The sequence below is a fragment of the Haemorhous mexicanus genome, chromosome 2 (genome assembly GCF_027477595.1).
Source record: "Haemorhous mexicanus isolate bHaeMex1 chromosome 2, bHaeMex1.pri, whole genome shotgun sequence".
In the NCBI taxonomy this organism is placed as follows: domain Eukaryota; kingdom Metazoa; phylum Chordata; class Aves; order Passeriformes; family Fringillidae; genus Haemorhous; species Haemorhous mexicanus.
The window spans coordinates 47,976,546-47,999,605 of NC_082342.1; the positions used below are offsets into that span (position 1 = coordinate 47,976,546).

Consider the following 23,060-nt stretch of genomic DNA (forward strand, 5'->3'; position numbering starts at 1 on the left):
AAAACAGGAAAAACAAAGCAAAAGAGGAAACTGAACTTCAGTCTTCTCTCTATTTCTTGCTTCCTACAGCAGTAGTAACTGAGTGAAAATTGAAAAACAAAACAATGTCAACAACTTACCAATAAGAGGGTAAGGAGCATGTTCTCTTCCTGAAATCACCCATAGCTTGTAGTCTTTTTCAGAGCCCTTTAAAATCAAAATTAAGAATCAGTTTGTCAGCCATTAAGGTTCTCACAATATAAGGATAATCTGCACCTTGCCAGCAGGGTCAAAGTAATCCCCTTTACTTTTGTAGTGCACAAGACAGCAAAATTCCTGAAGTGTGTCTGTCATGTGCAGTGTGGTTTATGTGACCTGGGTTCAGCTCTGAGCAGTGAGAGGTGCTGGAGCCCACCATTTCTGAAGAAAAAGGGGGAGATTTGCCCCCAGTTCTCTCCCTGAGACTGGAGTGCCTCCTGGCAGCAGAGGGATGGATGTCAGAGCCTACTTCACTACTCTGCTCCACCCTCTCCACAGCTTTCCTACATCTCTAAGCAAGCAAGAGGAGCTCAGGCTGCTGAGCCAACAGCATCCTGTGACCGACGCTGGAGCACAGGGCAGGAGCACCTTCACCTTCACCTGAGCCCACCCTAATGATGCCAAGGCAAGAATGGCAGCCCCAGGCTCCTGGCACTCAGTGCTGCCCCAAAATCTTGTTGTAGGGCTGCTGGCCCCCTTTCTGTGCAGCCCTTTTGTGTGGAAGGGCTTGGGACTGCTGGATGGTGTTTTAAGACTAGTGAGCCCTCTTTTAAAGTGTACAGCAGAGAGGATAAATTTACATCAAAAGAGACAATTTTCAAAGGACTGGGGAATGTGATCTTTTTGGGAAAAGCTGTGAAAACCTCTCATTTAAATCAAATCAAATTACAGAGAGTTCTAAATATTGCCTTTAGCATAAATGTACCAAAGATAAAGTGGATCAATACCCTGCATTAAAAATGATCTATTTTACCTTAAATCCCTTTTTGGTGACACTACTAAATCAGGATAGTTAAAAATCTATAAGTTTTCTGGCTATAAAAAGTGATAAATACCTCATGACAGCATTTATTTAGATCCAAAGTTAATTCCTACCTCCTTTCAAACAGACTTGCCTACTACCCTGCATTTTCTGGACCTTCACCCAGTGTTCCTAAGGCTTTTGAGACTCTTCCTACTTGCTACATGCACCTGATGTAATGCTGATACACCCAACAAAGCCTTTGCAGTTTGCTCTCTGACTGACAGAGCTTTCTGGGCCATATTAGCACTGCTGTTAAGTCAGCTAGCAGGGGGCAGAAGGAAAATAAATAGGCTTTGGAGACATCTCTGAAGCCTTGGGGCAAGCAGCCAGGAGCAAATAAATACAGCTGAAGAGCAAAAGAAAGGGTATTTGCTTTTCCTTTCACAGACATATATGAAAGGGTTCGTTGCTGTGAAGGGGAAGCAGGGAAGGGAAGGGCCAGTTAAGCGTGGTTCCAGGAGGCAGACTGCTCATCTCTGACTGCAAATGCTGTCCTTTATGGCTTTATGAGGCCATTTGTCAGGATAAGTGTGACTGTCCCAGAAAAGTCAGCAAGTGTACTTACAAAGCTGAGAAACCCAAGGTCCTTCCTTCTGCCCCACTTGATAATTTGGAGCAGATGATCAATGCCATTTTGCACGAGCTAGCTGTCATTTTACCAGAGAAACCACAGAGGAAAAAACCCTGATGTGTTAAACCAGAGTGAACTCAGCCAAAGTAATAGCCCCATTAATCACACAATATGTGAAATGTAGTTTTTATAAGTGCCATTGAAAAGTCATGGAGCTCCTTTCAAGTGGTTCTCTGTGGACAGAAATAAAAAACCTTGATACAGCACGTGAGGCAGAGCTTCCTTACAGCCAGAACAATCCTACCAGGGGGCTGGGTGTTTGATTGATATGCAGGCTGCAGCTTAATTTATTTAGCTTGTTTGATTTTATTGCTAATCTTATGATATGCCTCTAATGAAGAAAAAGGCTTTCTGCTATAAAGAAGCAGTTAAAAAATGTAGTATATTAGCTGGGCAAATAATTCTGCAGGCAAGATTTTACATCTTTCATATGGCTTTCATTCTTTTTCTACTTGAACTAAAAACATAAAGAGGATGAAAAGGTTGATTGTGATACATAGAAAAGAACACAATGCTGAAACCCAACCAGCTCCTTGTCCTGCTAATCTCAAAGTATTCTCTTTAAATATTACCAGCTTCCTGGTTTTTCTGTACACAAAGTGAGGAAGTACAAATGACACACGTAAAATGGGTAAAAATGAAGCACATCACAACAAAGGCTTGCAGCTGTAATAGCACTTAGTCTCCTGATTTTTGGTGCAGAGCAGGGGAGACAATCTGCAATTAAAATCCTAATTTTAATTCACCTTTTATCCTTTTCACCTTGCAATCCCTCTATCGACTCCAGAGATTCCTTAATTAAATGGACTACTGGATTCTGAGCCAGGGCCCCAGCCCTGGTGTAAAGGAGATGTCTGAGCCATAACAAGATGGGTAGACACAAATTGCTGGGCCTGGGAAATGCCAAGCTAGCAGAAGAGACTCCTGCATTAAAAGCCTGTGTAAATTAGGGATAATGGATGCTGGGGAAGGCAAATTCTGAAGTTACTCCAACTTTTGCTGTGAGTCTCCAGAAGCCCCAGGGAAGCATAACAGTGGCATTTTGCTCATCATATTTGACTCTTCACACTCAAGGCTGTGGTAAGGAAAGACTTGTCAGACTCCATGCAATGAGATCAACATATGTATCATGAGTAAAACATTTTTAAAAATCCTGTTACCCAAACAGCAAGCTGACAGACCAGCTAAAAAGCTGTCACCAGGAGCTTCTATATGATCACTGGTACTGGTTGGAGCCACGCTGTGAAACAGAGTGAGAAGCCAGAATTCTTGTTCCTGACACTGATCCTCTACCACACCTGAGGCACTACCTAGTCTGGTTTAGGGCAAAGGAAGCCAGCTGAGGCAGGACTTGATCTAGCAGGGATCACTGCATCTATCTGGTACACTACCCTGAATTATCATAAGTTCTGTAAAAGCCTTCTTCCAAAACAGTTTCAGGACACTGTTTAAATTGGGTGCATTCAGATTCCACACACGCAGTTACAGTAGTGTATCACATGACTCCAAAGGTCCATGGATATTTGGAGTACCTGCCTGGGACACTTGAGAGCAGTGCAATCTGGGGACACAGCTGATCATGCATGTTTGCACACTGTGAAACCAGCTAACAGGCAGACCAGTGGGCTTCTTGTTCACACTGAGGCATGCAAAAGGAGCTCTATCAAACTCTCACTTCTTGTGTCAAGATATCTCCTCTTAGGCACCAGCAAAAGAGATTTAAAAGCAACTTGAAACATGACTGATCTCTTACAGGGATGAGAGGCTCACTGAAAACTTTTAAGGCACTTGATAATCTCTGGAGGCCTATATGTTAACAAGGCACTTCTGCATTTCAACAACTCTGGACAACTATGTTAAGGATTTAAATAATGTTCATATCCTAAAACTTGGAAAAAGTGCAAGGGAAGATCTGATTGTTAAAAGTAACTACAAAGAAAGACTCATTAAAACTGGTGCAAGGACTTACATTAATTCCCAGCTGCTGCAAGGCCATCAGAATTACATCATTTGCTGTATCAACATTGGTTACATTTAGGGTTTTTGACTGTGAACAGAAAAAAAGAGAAGGGGAAAGTGACATTAAAATTTTGTATTTGCAAAGAGTATCTGAAGTGCAGTAGCTCTGCATAATTCATTGTTAGAAAAAATGAGAATATCCTGTTAAAATTTTACTTGATAAATAAATTATACTACATAGATAGAGGTCCAGCTGTCTGAGACCAAGGTTTGATTCCTCTGCTTTGTCACATATTTTCCATATTTGCTTCCTGCTTCCCCAACAGCTCAATCAGAAGAGAGTATTACAATTACTGGGACAAGACTCCCACATTAAAATATGCAAGAAGCCAGAACCACTAACTGCACTTTTAGACACTGCATAAGGGAAACATAATGGTTTGATTAATTTAAAAGCACGGAAGTTTCCTTTGAAAAATGAAACATTTCAGGGAGTTTTTTTCAGTGAAATATAAATTGTTAATTTCTGTCCTTTTCAACTGAATATCTCTGTGGTAAGAAAGTATTGTATGCAGGCTGTTCATCTCCATAACCTTTCCCACATTCAGTATAGATTTCTCAAAGCTAGAATTGGCTTAGTACCAGAAGCACTTCCTCTTGGTAATGTTCCATCCAGTTAAAACAAGACCTTTCCAGCATCCTCCAAAACCTGCTGAAAGGCAGTTTGGAAAAGCACAGAGCAGCAGAGACCCACTTTCTAACCAGCTACGGTGACCAGCACCAAGTGCCAAGCTCTGTGTCAGCCAAAGTGCCACTTTCCACAGCTGTCTTTCCAGAGGGAGATTTCAGCACCTGCTGCCTGGCACCAGAGCTCCTGTCCTGCTGGGCAGTGCTCTCTGCCTCAGCTCCATGGGCTGCTCCAATGCTTGCAGCACCAAACCCACGCTGGCCTGGCTTCCCAGCCAACTCCCACACACCAAGCACAGGTCACCGAGCCCCTGCTAGAGGCTGGCTTAGCTCTGCCACCAGGACTACACAGCTTGTGGATTGCAGCTGGTTCATGGCCAGACTAAAGCCTTGGCAGAAGCAAGGCAAGCCCACTGCAACAAACCACCCAGGCCAGCTCTGAAGAACAGAAGGCAGCAGAGCTGGGATGTAGATGTTTACTGCCAGTCCCAAGAGAGTCTCCAATACCCTGACCCTGTAGCACATCAGTTTTATGCTGGCCATAAGATGTTCAGGTGAAACAAACTCCTGACAGTTTGCATTTAAAAAATATCTGAGCTGTACCTTTGTGTAAGACCCTGGCAGTAACAAGCTGCCATGGCAATGAAAGGAAAGTAGTGAGAATACTGTGTATCTTGCTTCAGGACAGATCTGAACGCTCATACCATAAAAAATTTAACATTTGCCTGAAGCAATGACATCCGGCTCTCAGGAGTAGGTCAGCACATTTGCATAAGTTTTGCTCTTGGCTAGAATATAGTTTGTGCCTTGTGTTCAGCCTTCCCTACTGTCCAAAAATGAAATAATTCTTGGGTGTCTCCAGCTGCTGTAGCACAGGAACCACAGCACCATAAGAACTATGTGCATCACAAAATTTCCATCTGTTCCTCTGCTGTTTTATTACTGATAATATCTAGACTACAGAGTGTCATTCCTAGGACTGTCAGTATCAAGAGACCATATATGGCACAAGAGCTAATTATAGCTAAGTAGGAAAGACACTGCAGAAAGCCCCAACAAACCCTGGCACAAGACTGCAACACCTGAGTGCATGTATGATTTATAGACTTTTACACCTGAGCAGACCTTGATCTGCAGTCCTGCATTTAAACTGTCACAATTATTAGTATTGCTTATTAACTTTTGTCTTAGCAACCTGGCAATTCTGTCATTGTTTACCTTAATAATGATTTTCTGGGGGAAAAAAAAAAAAGAAAAAGGCAGAATCCTTTATGCTTACATTGATGCAAATATAGAATTCTAAGTGGAGAGTCATTATTGGGCAAAGACTTACAGTGAAATCTAACTTCTGTGAAAATTTCTTATGCCCTTGCCCATGCTCCTTAGGATTCTGAGCTTGAAAGACAGATGTCACAAGCACAGTTAGAAAGAAATTACAAAAAGCAGAGGAAGAATGGATTGATTATCACTGAATGCTAGGGTATCTCTATGGAACTGGTTACATACAAGAATTTAGCTTAAATAGGTTAAAAATTATATAGTCAAAAAGGTACAAATCACACTATGGGTGACCTTCCTTTACCATCTAGTCTTTACCTATAAATTCACCAAAATCAATTATTTGATGATTAACATGCTTAAGGCAATTTCAGGGTGTTCTTATATACCACTTTACTGACTTAAGATTAATATAAACAACAAAACAACTGCAACTTTGCAGAATTTAATGAAGGTAGATGAGGGGTTACATAAGTATTATAAGCAAATTAAAAAAAGGGAATATTGTACTGACATTTCTGGACATGCTTATGTATAAATTCTACTAGAGGTGTTTCTTGGGACTTCACACTGTACAGTCTTTATCTCATGTGCCAGAACCAGTATTTCTTACTAAGCACACTGCCCTTAAAACAGAAATTGTGTATTAAAGACAGGGAACAAACATTTCAGGACTGTCTATGCCAAGACTGGCTGAATCCCTAAATGAGATTGCAAACCAAAGGAGACCTCTCAATATCCAAAGGATTTGCAGGTGACTAGCACTCCTAGGTGATGTGGATTTAGAGCCCTCTTTAGCTCAAGAACACTTACATATGCACAAGTCCCCACGTCCTTTGCAATTATCGTCAGGCGAATGCTTTTAGGATTGTCTTTTTCCTTCTCTTCTCTTATTCGACTGACAAAACAAGTACAAAACAAGTTAATTTTTAATATTGCACACATAAATAGCAAGACATAGATTTATACAGCAATCAAGCAGTAACTTGGTAAGGAGACCGTTTGCAGATGTACTGCAGTAGAAAGATCTCTGAGGACAAGAAAGCATCCAGCAGTGTCTGGAAGGGAGGCTGACTGTGGCCCCCAGTAATGCCCTCTTGTACTGAAGTTCATTGCAGAAATCAGAGTAAGCAGCAAAGAAAGAAATGGAAAAAAAAAAAATCAAGCTAAAACTACCCATCATTGTGATGCCTGAGTCTGCACTACAGACTCCTACTGGAATCAGTTCCATCAGTACAGACTACTTCAAAGGACTGAACAGGAGAACAGTGAACTGGAAATCATTCCAGCAAGGATGATTTAGACAACCCAGGTACTCTGAAGGAGCAGGTAAAGACACAAGCCTCAACCAGAAGAACTGGGCAACCAGAAAACAGAACCCTCCAGCACTGGGCATGTTTTTTCAGAACAAAATACAGCCAGCCTTGAGCAGCAGACAGGTTAGAGCAGAGGTTTCTCAGCTGGGCTTGCCTGAATGCCACCACCATGGAAAGACAGGCTCAACTAGAGCCATGGTGGCAGAGGCTCCTGCTGCTGTGTTGGGAAGGAGTAATGTGTGATAGGAATTGCTCCAGTTTTCTGCTGAGCACAGAGAAGCAATTCCCTACTAGCACAGGGATTGTTGAATAAAGCACACAACATCTTCTGAGGGAGAAGACATGAGATTTTTTTTTTTTCTTAATAGTTGAAAGAGCTTATCTATCATGATGGCATAAGCACCACAGCTTGGGAATCACTGGTCTAGATCAGGACTCTTCCCAGTGTCTTTAAGGACCATATAATAAAGTACCTTTGTAAAACAGACAGCCATGTTTCCTTTTGTTCTGCAGACCTGAAAAATTAAAGGAAAACCAAGACAAATCAGCCACCATTCTAAAACCAAAACAGCCCTTCTACAAACCACAATGGAATGGACCTTCTCTTGATTGCAATTTCATAAATACCTACAAAAACTAAAAGGTTTATCCAGATTTGAATGAAAAGTCTGCTTCCCTGCAAAGTCAGCTGAAAAGCCTGCCAAGGAGATCAAAAGCCCCAGTTACCATTTTTGCCACAGAAGGTAAAGCTTCACCAGTGAATTTCATAGGAAATGTGTTGAACTCTGAAAGTAACGTCCAAATAGAAGAGGAGGGCACTTAAAAAAAAAAAAGATTAATTCAAAAGTTTAAAGGTATTTCCTCAGGTACACAGATTTCTTTCCACTCGAATTCCTATTTATTACTTGTTTTATCACCCCATCACAAAGTACATAAAAGCTCACTGTACTTAGTAGGGTTTAACTTTGGACATTTCCAGGTTTATCTCATTTCTCTTTATCTCATGTGTATACTTAGAAGGATAAAAAGCAGTCCAGTAAAATATAGCTAATAATATGACAGTTCAAGGAATCTAATCTAATTTTGCTTCAACTTTCTTGATTTAAATCCTAGCTCAGATGTAACTGCTATTCCTACCGCTTTTGCAAATCAAGTTTTTCAAATTTACACAGCAGGCATTTAGGGAACTACAAACCTACTCAATGATGCTCTTTATAAGCACTTTATAATGTTAAAAAAATGATTCTGATTAGGTTGTTTCAGTTCTGCTGGACAGACATCTATGCACTCACACATGGCCCTTAAGATTTTTCTGTTTACCTCCAGACATCAAATAATTTCACTTCTGTAAATCTCTAGCTGTTTTTGACTGAAGCTATTGCTTTCATATTCAACTACTTTCAGTAATCTATAAAGGATCACACACTGTCTTTAGAGCAAAGCTCCTGAAATTCTGGCAAGGTTTCAACTGAAAAGCAACAGAAAATTTCATCTCTGTTTCAAGACTATTACGTGTAAAAAACAAACAGCACAACCAGCTCAGGAGAGTGCAATTTGTAGACAACATTGTCCTTAGGTATGGACAATGGGACATAGAAATTAAGCCAAATACTCCAGCTTTTGCTCTGTACTGATAAAGAAGAAAATGGGATTCCTAAGACGCAGGCAAAGCAGCTGGGATTTCAGGGGGATGGTGCCCTCCCTCATCCAAAGCGAAGAAAGAGCCCTCCTGCTGAGACTAAAATTATCCTAATCACTGAAATTACCTCTACAGCCCTTATGTGTCTTACAGTAAATGCTGCAAAGACAGCCAAAATTTTTTTCTTGATATTAAAATTCAGAGATTCTGCTTTAAGAGGAATTTTGACATTTTCTCTGGCACAATGAAATAAAAAAAGAGAAATAGGACAACGGTCATTATTTCACTCTAAGTTTTCTGCTACTTCCAATACATGGTCTTCTGTTAATAATTGTCATATAAGAGTGTCTTTGATCCTTTCATTAGTTTGGCTGTTTAATATTTGTAGTTCATCTTACTACTTAGTCGAGGTATTTGCCAAGTTATACCAAAAAAAGGTAATTTCCACTAAGCAAGTTTGCAGCACAAAAAAGTGCTTTGCCAAATCATGTATTTTCTCAGTTTTTAAAATGGTGAGATGAAAGATGAGGTATGGAGGGCAGCTTGCTCAGAGCAATAGAAGGAATTGGTTTGAGAATCAGCAAGTTCCTGCTCCCCACATTCACTGGTGCTGAAATGAATCTGTGATAGTCTCATGGCCTGTCAGCCTAGAAACATTTACACAACTTGTTAAATAAAATATATCTCAATTCTTACCTGAAGTTTGCCACACAGTTCGTGGTGGGCCAGCCCAAAACAAAGGACCGGTCTGGGTCTGTGCTGCCTTCACACACTTCTTCTGTACAAAATGCTGTCCACATCTCACAGAGACGTGCTTGGCACTTCAGCTTGAAATGAGAGTGTGACCTGCAGGTGGAAATTCACAGGTGTGTCACACACATGAAAACACAGACACCAGATTAAACAACTAGAGTTTTTCTTTCTTCAGACACATGTGAGGCTTGTACTGGAGCTGACAGAAGAAGCACTTCTGCTTTAGTTAAAGAAAATATTTTATTGGGTTGAATATAAAAACATACCAATTTTTCATTTAAATGGGATCAACAAATCTTGTATTTGTGGGATAAACAGGTTGCTTCTGGCATCCCTGGACATCCCCCTTCTCAGGGGAAAGCTGCCCATGACTAGAGCTGCTCTTCAAATCTTGCTATGAGGCAAAGGTTGCCACTTGTATTTGACTCTCCTTTCAGTGACTTTAATGCCATTGAGGAATTCACAATACAGTTCTATTGCTTAATCTCAGGGTCAAAAATGATGATGAGTTTAAGTAGTGACAACTGGGCCAGGATAAATGAAGCAAACCTGAAGAAAGAACAAGCAGAAAATTGCCATTTGTCTAACTACAGCACAGGTCACCACACAGCCTTCACAAACTTTCTACATGGTAGCTTTAGGAACACATCACTTGGAGAACAAGCCAAGACCTTGCACATTTTCAAAATATTTACTCATCTACAAGGAAGAGACATAATCTTCCCAATTTTTAAAAACTTGGCCCTTCCTATGTTTTATGCTACCAAACAACTGAGTAAAGGACAAATGTACAAAATTTCATATTTTAACTTCAACTCTTTTCTTCCAATAGATGTCTCTTTATAAGTGTCCTTCATTTGTAGGTTTAGTGAGTGCTAGTGCTGCATGAGACACAAGTAAAACTCCCAAAGTCAATCCAGCTCTGTAGCACTGCTAGAGCCAGTCACTTCAAGGCTTGCAGAATTACCTGAGCTATGGTTCTCCTGGGCCAGCAGGGAAAGGCTGGAGGAGAAGTGTCCCCTCCCTGAAACCAAGAGCACACCAGCTCACCACTGTGTTGCAAATGTGGATGGGGACAGTGCTGGGCACCATGGTGATTAGTGCTCTATAAATAAATATGCCAGGTGAGAAGTTTTTTAGGGCTTTGGGACATATGGACTACCTTCTCTGAAATGAGCCTCATTCACAAGGTATTTTATTTGGGACAGACTGAACTAACTCAGCCTGAAACATGAAAGCACTTGAACCTCGTGGCTTTAAAGAGGACATAGATGAACCTGGCTGGTCTGAGTTTTCCAGCTGACACTGTGCTAACAGGTGTGGTGGGATAGAGTAGCACATTCAGAGGCAGATTAAAAAAGAACCATCAGTACTTATCAAACCTAAGGCTATGGTGTCTCCTCATCAGCTGAACATTTCACCTCTCTTTATTACATTTTACTACCCAATTAAAGAGAAATTTAAAGAACAGGTGCATATTTCAACATGCTTGTTAGCAAATGAGTTTATGATGGAACAAATAAGGTCTGTCAAGAATACAAAAATAACTGTACTCTGACTGATCATTAAATTAATTGTGAAAACATAGATTTACAAAATAATACAGCTGTGAATTCTAACGTAGACATTAATAAAAGGATGTCTGCTCTGACTCCACCAAATCAATCTGCTGACCCTCCCTTTCTCCTCAACTTCCTTTTGCCATTACCCAGTACATTGAACACTCTACATGCTGTTTCATTTTTTAATATTTACAGTCCATAAAGCCAGATCCCTACAGCGCCAGTAGCAGGTGTCAGCAGGGTGTTGGCAGAAACACGAGCATGTTCTCCAGTCATGCTTGATGTATATTCTTCTCTGTTTGCCATGCCTAGTCACAGCTTTCAGCTATCATCAGTATGCAAGTGGCCTGGTTTCCAGAGGTGCTGAAACAGTAGCCTCCATTAACATCTAAAGAACCTGAAGTATAATTTTACCCCTATCTTCCATGTGCTTTATGCAATCCATGGCTTCTTAGCATTTGTGAAACCTGTGTCTTCTATTAAAATGCCAAAGCATTACCTTTAGAAATGAATATATTGCTGATTAAGGAAGCAACATGACAGAACATTTAAAAAACGGGTACAGTAACAATCTAATGAGTATTGTATTTTTTTAAGGAAGACTCCTGGCAAATGTTACTGCGAATATCAGGCAGATTCCAAATCAACTGAAATCTATAGAAAAATCATGAAGACCAATGCTGTAGATACTGGCACACCCCAAGTTATGCCACCTCTGCAGAGTACACACAGTTCCTTTTGCTTTCAATTGGATACCTTGCAGCCGATAACAGATGGGAGATTAATTCCTCTCCAGATTTGCTAATCTCCTTAACTGAATTCTCTGACAAAAGCATTTATGGATCTACTGTGAGACTGTTGCCATAATTCCTTGTATGAACTCAGCCATTCATTTCTATGTCCAGCCTCTTCAGGGAAATACCCTTAAAAGGCACGTATATGCATGCAGGTGCACATCACAAAGGAGAAAAAGAAACAATTTCTCTGTGTCTCCCACAAAAAAACATATGTGAGACACCTTCATCATTGAACTAACAGATCCTTGAAATATTTACTCTGCCAAATAAAAACATACATTCTCTGTAAGAAATCTAAATCAATACATAAAAAAGAGTATAACATTTTATGTACTTGACTTTGGTTTAGTTAGAAAAACTCTTTCAATAAATTCATTTGTGACTTACCCCCACATGAAGGTAGTGAAGGACAGGGCAGCAGGGGAGCACAGCACGTAAGTATCATTCTTATTTTTTATAAACTAGTATAATGCATCATAGGAAACCGTAGCAGTTTGTATTTCAGGTATTTTTAGAAAGCAGCAAAAAAATGAACCCACAGGCCCCTTGTCCAAAGTCATACATGGACCAGTTATGGATAGGACTTACCCCTCAGAATTCCTATGGGAGTAATGCCAATTTGTTGCCTTTAAGCAGGAGCTCAGTCCTGTACAAGCAGTTTACTGAGCAAGCTCAGAGGTCACAAGATACTTGTTCTCTTTAGCAAAAGCTTGTCCCCATTTGCTGGCCATCCAAAGCCTGATTGTACATGAGCTCCATTTGTACAGTGGCTGGTCACCTGCAGCTGAGCTCCCACCCGCACAGGGCCAGCTGGACCAAAGGTACCTTAGGGGTTAATATGCCCCAAGCTGAAAAACTGCTTAAGACAGAATTATTCACAAGGAATAATTCTGAAGTAAAGTCAGATTCAACTGTATCACTAATTCTGCCCTAGTCTTACTGCTTTGACTCTGTACCAGCTATTAGAAAGCCAATGGCAGTCAACAGTCACGGCCACATAGCAACACACACACTTGGGTTTTCCTTCTAAGAATCAGCATTGGCATCTTAGTGTGAGACAGCTTTAAAAATGCTGATTTTTAAGTAGTATTCATTAGTGACAGCTCTGATGCTTTAATTGCTGACAGGGCAGCTGTAGAGAGAACATCCCAATTAGTTCTTTAAAATAGATGAAGTAAAATCACTCAAAACACTATTTTTGCCATTTCTAGCAAAGACTTGCTACCCCCCCTTTTCACATGCAAAAGCACAAATTGTTCTCTTCCACCTTTTTTAACATTGTTTCTCTTCACCACATTAAATCACATGCTGTAGGAGCTGCTACTACTCCCTGGGGACCAGATTTTTGTATGGTTACACCAACTAGTGCTTTCCTATGCAAATAGTCCCACTGGGACCCAGCCAAACCTGCAGTAATGTGCAGCTCAGGGGCTGTAACTCAGCTTGTGCTCAGCAGGGAGGCTGACCAGGGAGGGGGCTTTATCCCTCCTGACTGTACTCTTCTACAGCTAAGGAGCTAAGCTTATGGACCATGCCAAATGAAGCCAGTGGACAGAGAGAGAGACTCTCAGCTATCAATGCTCTTTCAGCACAGGTGAGTCTGCCACAGTAAGGAGCTGGTTTTGCCTCAGTGACTGCAAGAAGAACCCAGACACGTATGTAAGTTGCAAGTATTTCACTTTACAGCTGAAATTAGGTGAGGTGAATTCCAGCCTAAACCAGCAACAAACAAAAATCAATACAGTAACAATGCTGTTACTGCTGGTGCTGGTAGAACACCAAGATTTCCCCTAAACATCCCTATGTTCTCCACCCACCCATAGCTGAACATGTTTTGTGTAAAATATCCTCTGTGTTGTCACACCACATCAAGTGAGAGAGTTCAGCTGGGGGGGCTTATGTTTACTATGTGTGATTCAAACAGACACAGCTCGGATTTCTACAGAAAAAACATAGACTTCTTCTGGCTTTTCCCAGAAGCCCCTGAAACAATTGCTTAAGCAAAACGACACGTTGCAAAAGCCCAGGATTCACATTGAGACTGCCCACCCTGTGAAACCACAACACAGTGCCTAATAGAGAGTGAAGCTACATCAGGATTTTTTATTATTATTTCTCCATAACCCATAACAACAAGTGAAAGCACCCTCTAAAACTGCCTTAAACCACAAATGCCGCATGAAGCTGGCATGCTCGACACAGCTTGTAAATGTGATTTAATTGTGAATGGTAGAGTGAATAATCAGAGCTCAACAGCAAGCCTGATTACACATGAACACTACCCAGACTGCTCAGCACGGCTTCCCTTTCCCCATGCTCCTTCTGGCACAGGACAACCTACAGAGACAGACACCGCAGTCCCGCCTGCAATCTCTATTTTTATACAACTGCTTATCCCTGGTGTGTATCAAAGCAGCTTCCAGGTAAGGGTTAAAACCTCTAATCCCTCTACAACACAATCATGGGCTGTTATCCAAACCCCACAGGACTGAAGATGACCTGTCAAAAACAAGAAGCTGAAGGTAGCACGTTGGACATAGCTGAGCAACCAATGAGTCTTTTGTGACACTGCACTCCCAAAATGGAGAAGATAACAGAAAACAAGAAATATATCAAAGAACATCTGATACTTCCACAAAATGCTGCATCCTGAAATTCCTCTATGGCTATGAGGCTTTCAAAGGTCCCTGGAGACGTTAAAATAAAATGTTTCCTTATGATTTAGGGAAGATCTGCAACTATAAAAGCATTCTGGAAATCCATGCTATGCTCCACTGAAGAAAAGGTCTGCTCTGCAGGAGCAGTGCCTGCGGGGCCTTACTCACTTGGACTTGGCAACAACCAGAAGGTCTGTGAAGAGGAAAAGGTGTCGCTCCTGGGTTTGCAGACTCGTCTTCAGCTGCACGTGGCCGTCCAGGATGAGCATTCGGTTGTGGCATATGAAAGACTGCACAAGGGGCCATGACTCTGGGCTGATGGGGGACAAGCAGCCTTCCCTGCAAAAGGACATAAAACAAACCAAATAAAGGAAAGCAAATCAGCTACTTGCCTGAGAGTGAGAACCAGGCAGTGACTTCCCAAACCTGCTGCCAAAAAGTAATTTATTTGACCACATTTCATTGAAAGGTGAGAGGCACTTAGAGGATAATTCAACAGTCAGATTCTGACACAAAATCTGTTAGGGACTGTCCTCACTGAACCTTTACAGCCCAAGATGTAAAATCTGTAGCATTTAGCAAAAGACAATAATATGGACACAGTCTTCCCCATTTTTGCTATTTGTATTTGTTTCCCTGTGTATTGAAATCTTAGAGAAAATATTTCATCTCCTGTAGGCTCTCCAAATAGAGAGAGGACACATAATGCATGATGAACAGAGAACTGCACACTGACCTTGATCAGAGTAGGACTCATACTCAGGGTTAAAAGCCATTTACAGAAATGACTGAGAAACAATGACAAATATAAGGTGTTGCTGAACCTTGCTAGAGACACAGGACATACTAGATGCAACACGAGAAGGCTGCTCAGCCTTCTCTCTCCCAGCACACAACCAGAAGCACTGAATAAGCTCCTGCCACAGGGTTTGGTTGTGTGGCTGGAGCACAGCTATGCTCATCTGAGGCTCCTGGGTAATCCTAATCCAAGCCTGTGGGGGAAATACCAGGCTCTCTCCTAGAAGACACTGATCTTTTCAAAGGAGGTATTGAGTAAGTTGCAGCACAGGGTGGAGACATGATTCTCTCAAACTCTCCTGATCTAACTGTTCTACATAAAGCACATGAACAGTTATTGAAGCAGAAATAGATTTTCTCTAGCATGATGGTCAGCTTACTCATCCAGCCAGGACATCCCTACTTTCTGAGCCTTGCTGTAACAAATGACCATTTATACAGAGCCAAACAAAACGAATGTGAGGGTCTGAGAGGAGGACACTCTTTCTCTAGGGTTCCCTAGAAGCTTGTAGCAGGTCAGGCTCTCCCTTGGAAAGCCAGAGGCATGGCCTCAAGTTCTCACACTAAACTGAGAGAATTGAACCTGGGTCTCCTATACCCCTGCTGTACCTTAAATAATGAATTTCTGGATTAAATCCAGGTATCATCAGTATCTTTACTCACTATTTTAAAATCCAACTTTGCAATTATTTTCTTTTCCAAGAGATGCCTCCAAATGAACCATTTCCCTCTGGCAAAATAAATCAGTTCAATTTTTATTCAAATATATTTACTTTGTATTTCTCTTGTTAAAAAATTAAACTAACACTTGGCAGGATCAGCTTGGCAAGGGCAGGCTGAAGTGAACACCTTTGCAATTCCAGTTTATTCCTGGTCCCACTGGAATGGATGACAAACACCTAATGAGTTTTCTGGGAGAAGAAATGGAGCTTATATGGGGAAAGTCACGAAACAAATGGGGGGAGAAATGAAAGAAAACAAGAGCAAGCACAGGAAACCTTCAAAGAAGGTCATAAACCTCGTACCTCTCTTAGAGCCTGGATGACTCATGACCCTCCTCTCTTTGACACTTGTGGCTGGATTATGCAGAAAGTTATTTAGGAAATCCTGACAGCTGGGAGAGAAAGGATAAGCTCTAAGATTGGCCTACATTAGCAGGACACACTTTCTCTGATGTATAAAGAGCTGGCAAGGATCCCTACCGGCTGGGAAGGGCCTTGGATTCCCCTTTATGGCTGGAAGTCTTCCATTTTTAAAAGAATTCCTCAACTTATTTTGTCTTAAACTGTGTCTTAATCTTGTCTTTCATAACCTACCCCTTTAGGTAAGAGAGAAAGAAGAGGAATTACTTACAGAATGAATAATGCAAACCCAAGTTATTTGGTCATTCCTATGCAGAAGGGGTGTCCAGGGGTGCGGAGGTTAAAGCAGAGGGAGGAATTTTGGTCCAGCATAACAGAGATACACACTGTGTGGCCAGCAACAGGAGCCAGGGGAACAACAAGCACCTCTCCTACCCTGCCACTCCCATGGGACTAGAAACTGCCACCTCATCAGTTTATCAATGATTGTTAGATTACTGGGACTCCAATTCATTAACGCCCCACTAGCACTTGGCACAGAAACTCAAGCAGAATTCAGGAATGTTGATGAGTCCACCTGCATGAAAGCCATGCATGGCTTTTACCTCAAAGATTAAATCAGTAATACACTCACCTGTATTTGAACCCAGTAACAACAAATGTGAGGAAAACCCTTTTCACGTTACACTGCTGTGAGCTTTCTTACAATCATAAGGTCTGGCTTTTATGTCTCCATATAGGCAATTCTGTTTGATTGTTCCTATTTATATATTTTCTACATCATGATTCATAATCCCAGGAGCCCCTCAAATTAAACTAAGCAAAATCTTTGCCATGGTGGTACACAGATGAAGGTGTAGTAAGTTTGGTAATGCCAGAAGGGTCAAGCAAATTGAACTGTCTTTTGAGCCAGCACCTTTCAAGCACATCTGTCAGCTGAACTCTAACAAGCAGTCTTACATACACTAATATTAGATCTTACCTGATAAGACTTATTAAAAAAAAAAAAAAAAAGTGCCAATATTTACTTCAAAGTGGAAAAAAAAAATCAAAGCCATTAATTTAGCCAGAATATTCTAACGCCCCAGGAACAAGGAACATGGAGGAAATTCATGTCAGCAGTGACAAAAATGTCTTTTGGAAAGCAGGCTTTTGATCCTCTCAATTAATGTTCCTTTGTTACAAGACATGAATGAAACCCAAGTGTTGTTACATTGAAAATGCAGATCAGCAATATCCTCAGGCATGGGGATTTATATGAGAGAAGTATTTTTGCAGTTCAGTTTTTAATGGCTCAATGATTTTTCTGGCCATTAGATGGGTCTAATTCTGAAAAAGTGCTAAGTACGTAAATACTGACTCTTTGAAAATTCCTTTCAATAAAATTAGACAAAAGTCAGGTCAACATGATTTGCGGTATAAAAAAAAATGAAAATCAGTGATGTAGGGCTCTCTCTGCCTTTCCTGTGCTTCCCTAAAAATCAGTTTATGATTAGCACAAGAAAAAACCCACACAGTAACATCTTTCCATTTTGGAAGAAAAAAGAAGTTGTTATCCAGGTTTGTGAAGAAGGAACTGTGAACTGATTCCTGAAAGATGGGGTTAGATGGGGACCCTGTAGAGCCAGCAATCAGCCATGATCCATTTTGTGAGGAAGCAAGGCTGACACTGATGTTTCAATGGCATTGCCATTATAAAACTCTAGTCTTAAGTGAACATTTTTTTCTAAGAGTACTATTTTGGGGAGTCTGAAACTTCCATGTGAGATTTTAACTAAGTAGAAAATTTTGTAATTGGAGGATATCTACAGAGATATTCTTAAGCTCTTCAGGAAAAGACTAAAATCACTGTGCTGGACGAAGTTAGTAGAAAGATAATTGAAGATTTCTATCTGGATGTTTCCAGAACATAAATTTTTGTACCTCTTATTTTTCAAATTAATCAAAATAGTCATTTTGTGCCTCTTGAAAAGACACTATGATTTAAAAGACCACTGCAATTTTGTAGGTGAAACATAGGAGGGTGAAATTTACAGTAGTCAGCCAAATACTGAAAAACACATCCTGGCTGCATTCGGTGTGAAAGCAAACACCAGAGCTCATTTCATTGATCTTGTATTTACCAGAAACCACAGAAACACAAAAAATACTTCTTCCAGCTGAAGAGCTTCCTTGGAGTTTCCAATAAAGCTGAATGGCATCACCCACAAAATGTTTATTCTTGGTATTAAAGGAGATGTCAGCTTTATTCTCGGTTTATTGCGAAAACAACGAAAGAAAATATGTTTTGAAGGACAGCTGAACAGTTCATGCTAAGTGGCTACTAAATCTATGATCCAAATGTCATTTATTCCAATAGGAAGCTTTCCCCTGACTTCAGCTGATGATGACTTCAGCCTATCATTGGTTTAGATTAAGCTCTAAGATGCCTCAGGGGAGCAACCTGTTCCAAGGAAGCTAAGCTGGAATGAGCTGCTGAAGGTATCTCAGCTACATGACATCCTTCTCACAGACTGCTCATGCTCCACCCTAAACCTCACTCCATTGTTTTGGTTATTGTTCTCTGCCAGAACTTTCCTCCACTCATGATCTCTCTGCAGCCACAGAAGTTGATTTCCTCTTACGATGCAGCACCAGTGCTCTCTGCATGCCTGATAGCTATGGAAATAAAATGCCATTTCTCTTTTTAACCTCTGAAGTCCTTCTCAAGATGTAGGTGAGAAATTCACCTTTTCATCAGCAGACCAGTCAAAAGATAGCTGTTCAAAAGGCTGAAACCTGAACTAGCCCAGCCACGTGTGAGGCTGCATTTGGTGTGTCTAACACATCTGTAATACCTTTCCAAATTCCTCTTACAATGAACAACTTGGCCTACACTCATTTCACAAATATGTACTCTAGGTATAAATCCTGCATGCCTCCACTGGTGCTGAAGCTCAATTAAGGACCAGAAGTTCTTTCCAGTTTTCATACAATCAATCACAAAAACATTGAACATCCTGAGGTGGAAGGGACCCACGAGAACCATTCAAATCACAGAGTCATAGAATAGCCGGGATTGGAAGGGACATTTAAAGGTCTTCTAGTCCAACACGTCTGCAAACAGCAGAGACAGCTTCCTCTCTACATCAGAGCCCTGACCAACCTGACCTTGAATCTTTCCAGGCATGGGGTATCTTAACACCCCTTAAGGAAACCCATCTTACAGGCCACCTTTAGATACTGGAAGGCTGCTCTAAGGTCTCCACAGAGCTCTTCTCCAAGCTGAACAGGTCCAATTCTGTCAACCTTTCCTCTTAGGAGAGGTGTTCCATCCTTCTAGTAATCTTCATGGCTTTTCTCTCCTGGCTCCAATAGGTTCATGTTCTTTCTGTGCTGAAGACCCCAGAACTGGACACAGAACTCCAGGTGGGATCTCACCCAAGTGGAGTAGAGGAGGACAATCCCCCTTCCTCGACCTGCTGCCCATGCTGCTTTTGATGCACCCCAGGACATGCTTGGCCCTACTGGCTGCCAGGGCACTACTAACTCATATTCAACTCGTCACTGACCAGAACTCCCAGATCCCTTTCTCCTGGGCTGCCTTCCAGTGTCTCACTCCCCAGTCAGTCCATACATTCACAGCTGCCCCATCCCAGGTGCAAAATCCAGTGCTTGCCCATGTTAAACTTCATGCAGCTGGTGACTGCCCATGTCTCTAATTTGCCTACGTCTCTCTGCAGGGCCTCTCTGCCTTCCAGGGAGGCAACAGTTCCTCCCAGTTTGGTGTCATCAGCAAAATGATGTAAGTGTAACTTCAAGTCCTGTGTCCAAGTCATTTATGAAGACACTGAAGAGGATCTGCCTACAGGCGTAGAGCTTGCAGCTTGCAGCATAAATCTAACCTTGTTTTGACTACAGGCTAGAGAAGCCACCAAGCAGAGCATCTGCTAACCTTCCTCACAGTGTTCAGAGACATCAGACTTACTTTGTATACCTCAAAGGCCAGTTTTGCATGGCTCTAAAGAATAAGCAATTTATCCTTTAGGAATAATAAAGCAAATGAACTTTCAACTTCAGTGTCTCTCAGTAAAGTATTTACTTTACCATCGCTGAATCACAGCTTTGGGCTAGAGCAGCCCACTGAGAGAAGCAGGAGCTACCCACATCCTTTCAAGGCTAGTGAAAACAGCAGCAATCTGCACCCTAATGTCTACAGTTCAGCCCACATTATGGATTTTTGCCAAAATGGATTATCAGTCAGGGAAAACATGTCATTTGTGACCAGCAAAGCTACCCCCAAAAGCAAGCAAGATCTAGAGGGTAAGTACCTTCAATTTCTTAATAAAGCTTATATTGGAAATCAGGTAACAGTTTGCACTTTTTTTCTGTCTTGTACTCTGATCCTTAAGCTCCTAAAGAGTCCTATGAGAAGGAACTTCAATAGGAGCTTAATAGATGGTTTCCTTGTTTTTCTGCTAATGGGGCAGGACCTGCTAACTGGAGCTTGGAAGGAAAGATGGTTTACTGCTGGAAATCAGTTAACACTCAGACATGTTATCCATCATGTGACTAGAGAATGTTTTGCATTCAAGATAATTAACTTACTAAGGTAGTGAGAACAATTCTTTAAGTAACTAAAAGCAAACAGGTCCAATTTGGTGTGCAAGAACTCACCAAATAAGGTGAGATAAGGTGGAACAAAAAACCGAACCAAATCTGTAACTCAACAGTGAGTACTGACTCACCTTGCAGCAATCCTTATAGTGCACCAAAGGGCAATGTCAAGGTTTCAGGACTTCAACACACATTGAATTTTGTCATATATGGCAATCTGGACGTGACTTGAACTGCATTACAGCCAACTTGAAAAAATCATCCCAGACACTTTGCCCAAATTAATTACACAAAACAGATCATTGCATTCTGTATAAAGGAGAAGAGTGAAAAACTAAATGAAAGAAGAGCTTTTCTTGTACACTGAAAACAGCTGCCCATGCTCGGGCCTGAACATGGGACAGTGGAGAGAGTCCTGTTCATGCTCCTGATGAATTTAATTGCTATCATGCTGGCAGCTTATTAAAGCATATGGTTTGAAGAATCACTCCTCAGGCTAGAATGGCCATAAAGAGAAAGGAGGCTACAACTGCACTACACCCATTTGCAGACCTACCTCCAAAATCTGTCAGCAAGGGGCTTTGTCTTTGAAAAACAGCTGAGGAACAAGCAAAGCCCTGTGTAAGTTCTTGATCGTGCCCTCAAATGTTCTTGATCATTGAGCTGTAGATGGAAAGTTCTTGATCATTCCCAGCTGTAGATGGAAAAGGGAAGAAACAGGGAGATACAACATGGTACTCCTCAAAAACGCTGTTATCTGAAGATGTCCTTGTGACAGTTCTGGCTTGGCACAAACTATCTATAGATGGAGAAAGGAGCTGAAAACAGGGATGCCAACAGCCATGCCCATTTCCCATGACTTGCTCAGTCCATCCTGCTCCATCTCCACTGGCTGTTCAGCACAACCACACAAAGCCCTGATGGTGTCAGGGACGAGCATCCACAGCTCCCATTGCCATGAACAAGGTAACACAGACAAGGCTCACCCACACAGAGCACTCTGCAGCTCAGAGCCCTACTTAGGCAGGCAGATATATATAGCTGTAGATATATATAGAGATAGAGATATAAAATCCTCTGCATTTTTAAAGGTGCTAACTGCTCCTTTCTGTCACTGCCTCTGAACCAAAATCAGTGCCCTCGGTGAGCCACCCACGTGCTCAGGATCTGCCCACATCAAATCTTTGTGATCCTGAATATGCACCTCATCTACATTTGTACGGCACTTTATAGTAATAAATAATAATTAAACTTGGAGGGCGAAAGAAAGCATAAAAAATATGAGCTTGGAGGGTATAGGAGTGTTTTCCAGGAAGGTGGTAGGTAAGATGTGGGCCAGCATAAAGATAGTATGCAGTTGTAAACATACACGGACTATTCATAGAAGGGACTTTAATAAACAAGCATGAAACTCTCTTAATTACATGGGCTGCCAATCCATTTCTAAAAATCTGCTGTCAATTGATCCCTGCTATGCCAAGAGAGCTTCGTTCTGAGGATGCTGGGCATGTTTGCATACTGTTATCTTTGGTAAATTTTATGCAGTTAAAACAGCACTTTGTGAAAACAGTGCAGCATTCCAGAAATAGCAAGTCTATTTTCTGCAGCACTCCTTTAAAGTCCCCTAGGCCATCACCATTGCGGGTACAGTAGCTTTTGTACCATGAAACAAGAGAGATCTGAGATCTGCTCGGTTTTTCAAAGAGCATTAGTTGCTAAGTTTTACAATGCCTGATTCTACTTTACAAGTGTTCTTTACTGGTTGCAGCTTCTTTTTGACAAGTAATGTGTTTGAACAAATACAGGCCAGTCAACCCTCGCCCCTGCATTTTCCCTTATGGACTGTGCCTCTGGATCTCCTAGGGACTCCTCTGACCTGGAGCAAGTATCAGCCTCAGCTCACAGCCTCCAGCACAGGGCTATCCTCACTCTATGCAGGCAAGCAGCTGGACCTCAGAAAATTATACCCAAGATCAAGCAGTGAGTCCCAGCAGGGTCACTAAGATTTCCCATCAAAATGTGCTGGAAACCACTCTCCAGCACTGGCAGGGCAAGCACAAGCCTGGACAATGGAAGGAAGATATATGGTAATTGAGACTGGGAGCAAGTTTTAGTCAGATAAATAGACTAATTTACATTTTAGGGCAGAAATCAAGGTTAAAACTTTTATTTATGACATGGGATATCACTCCTCTGCTTCTAAAACTCAGTGTGCACATTTTAATGCAATATATATCGAGAAAAATATTCCAACTTAAATTAT

General features: G+C 41.4%; 1 protein-coding gene across 1 annotated transcript in view; it reads right to left on the reverse strand.

Annotated features, from left to right (window-relative positions):
• ARHGAP20 (Rho GTPase activating protein 20) overlaps positions 1–23,060 on the reverse strand; it is a 58,252-nt gene that overhangs the window by 16,043 nt on the left and 19,149 nt on the right. The window contains 6 exon segments of the mRNA XM_059838678.1: positions 120–186; positions 3,643–3,720; positions 6,411–6,495; positions 7,387–7,428; positions 9,249–9,398; positions 14,490–14,660. Coding sequence (XP_059694661.1) covers positions 120–186; positions 3,643–3,720; positions 6,411–6,495; positions 7,387–7,428; positions 9,249–9,398; positions 14,490–14,660 — 593 coding nt within the window.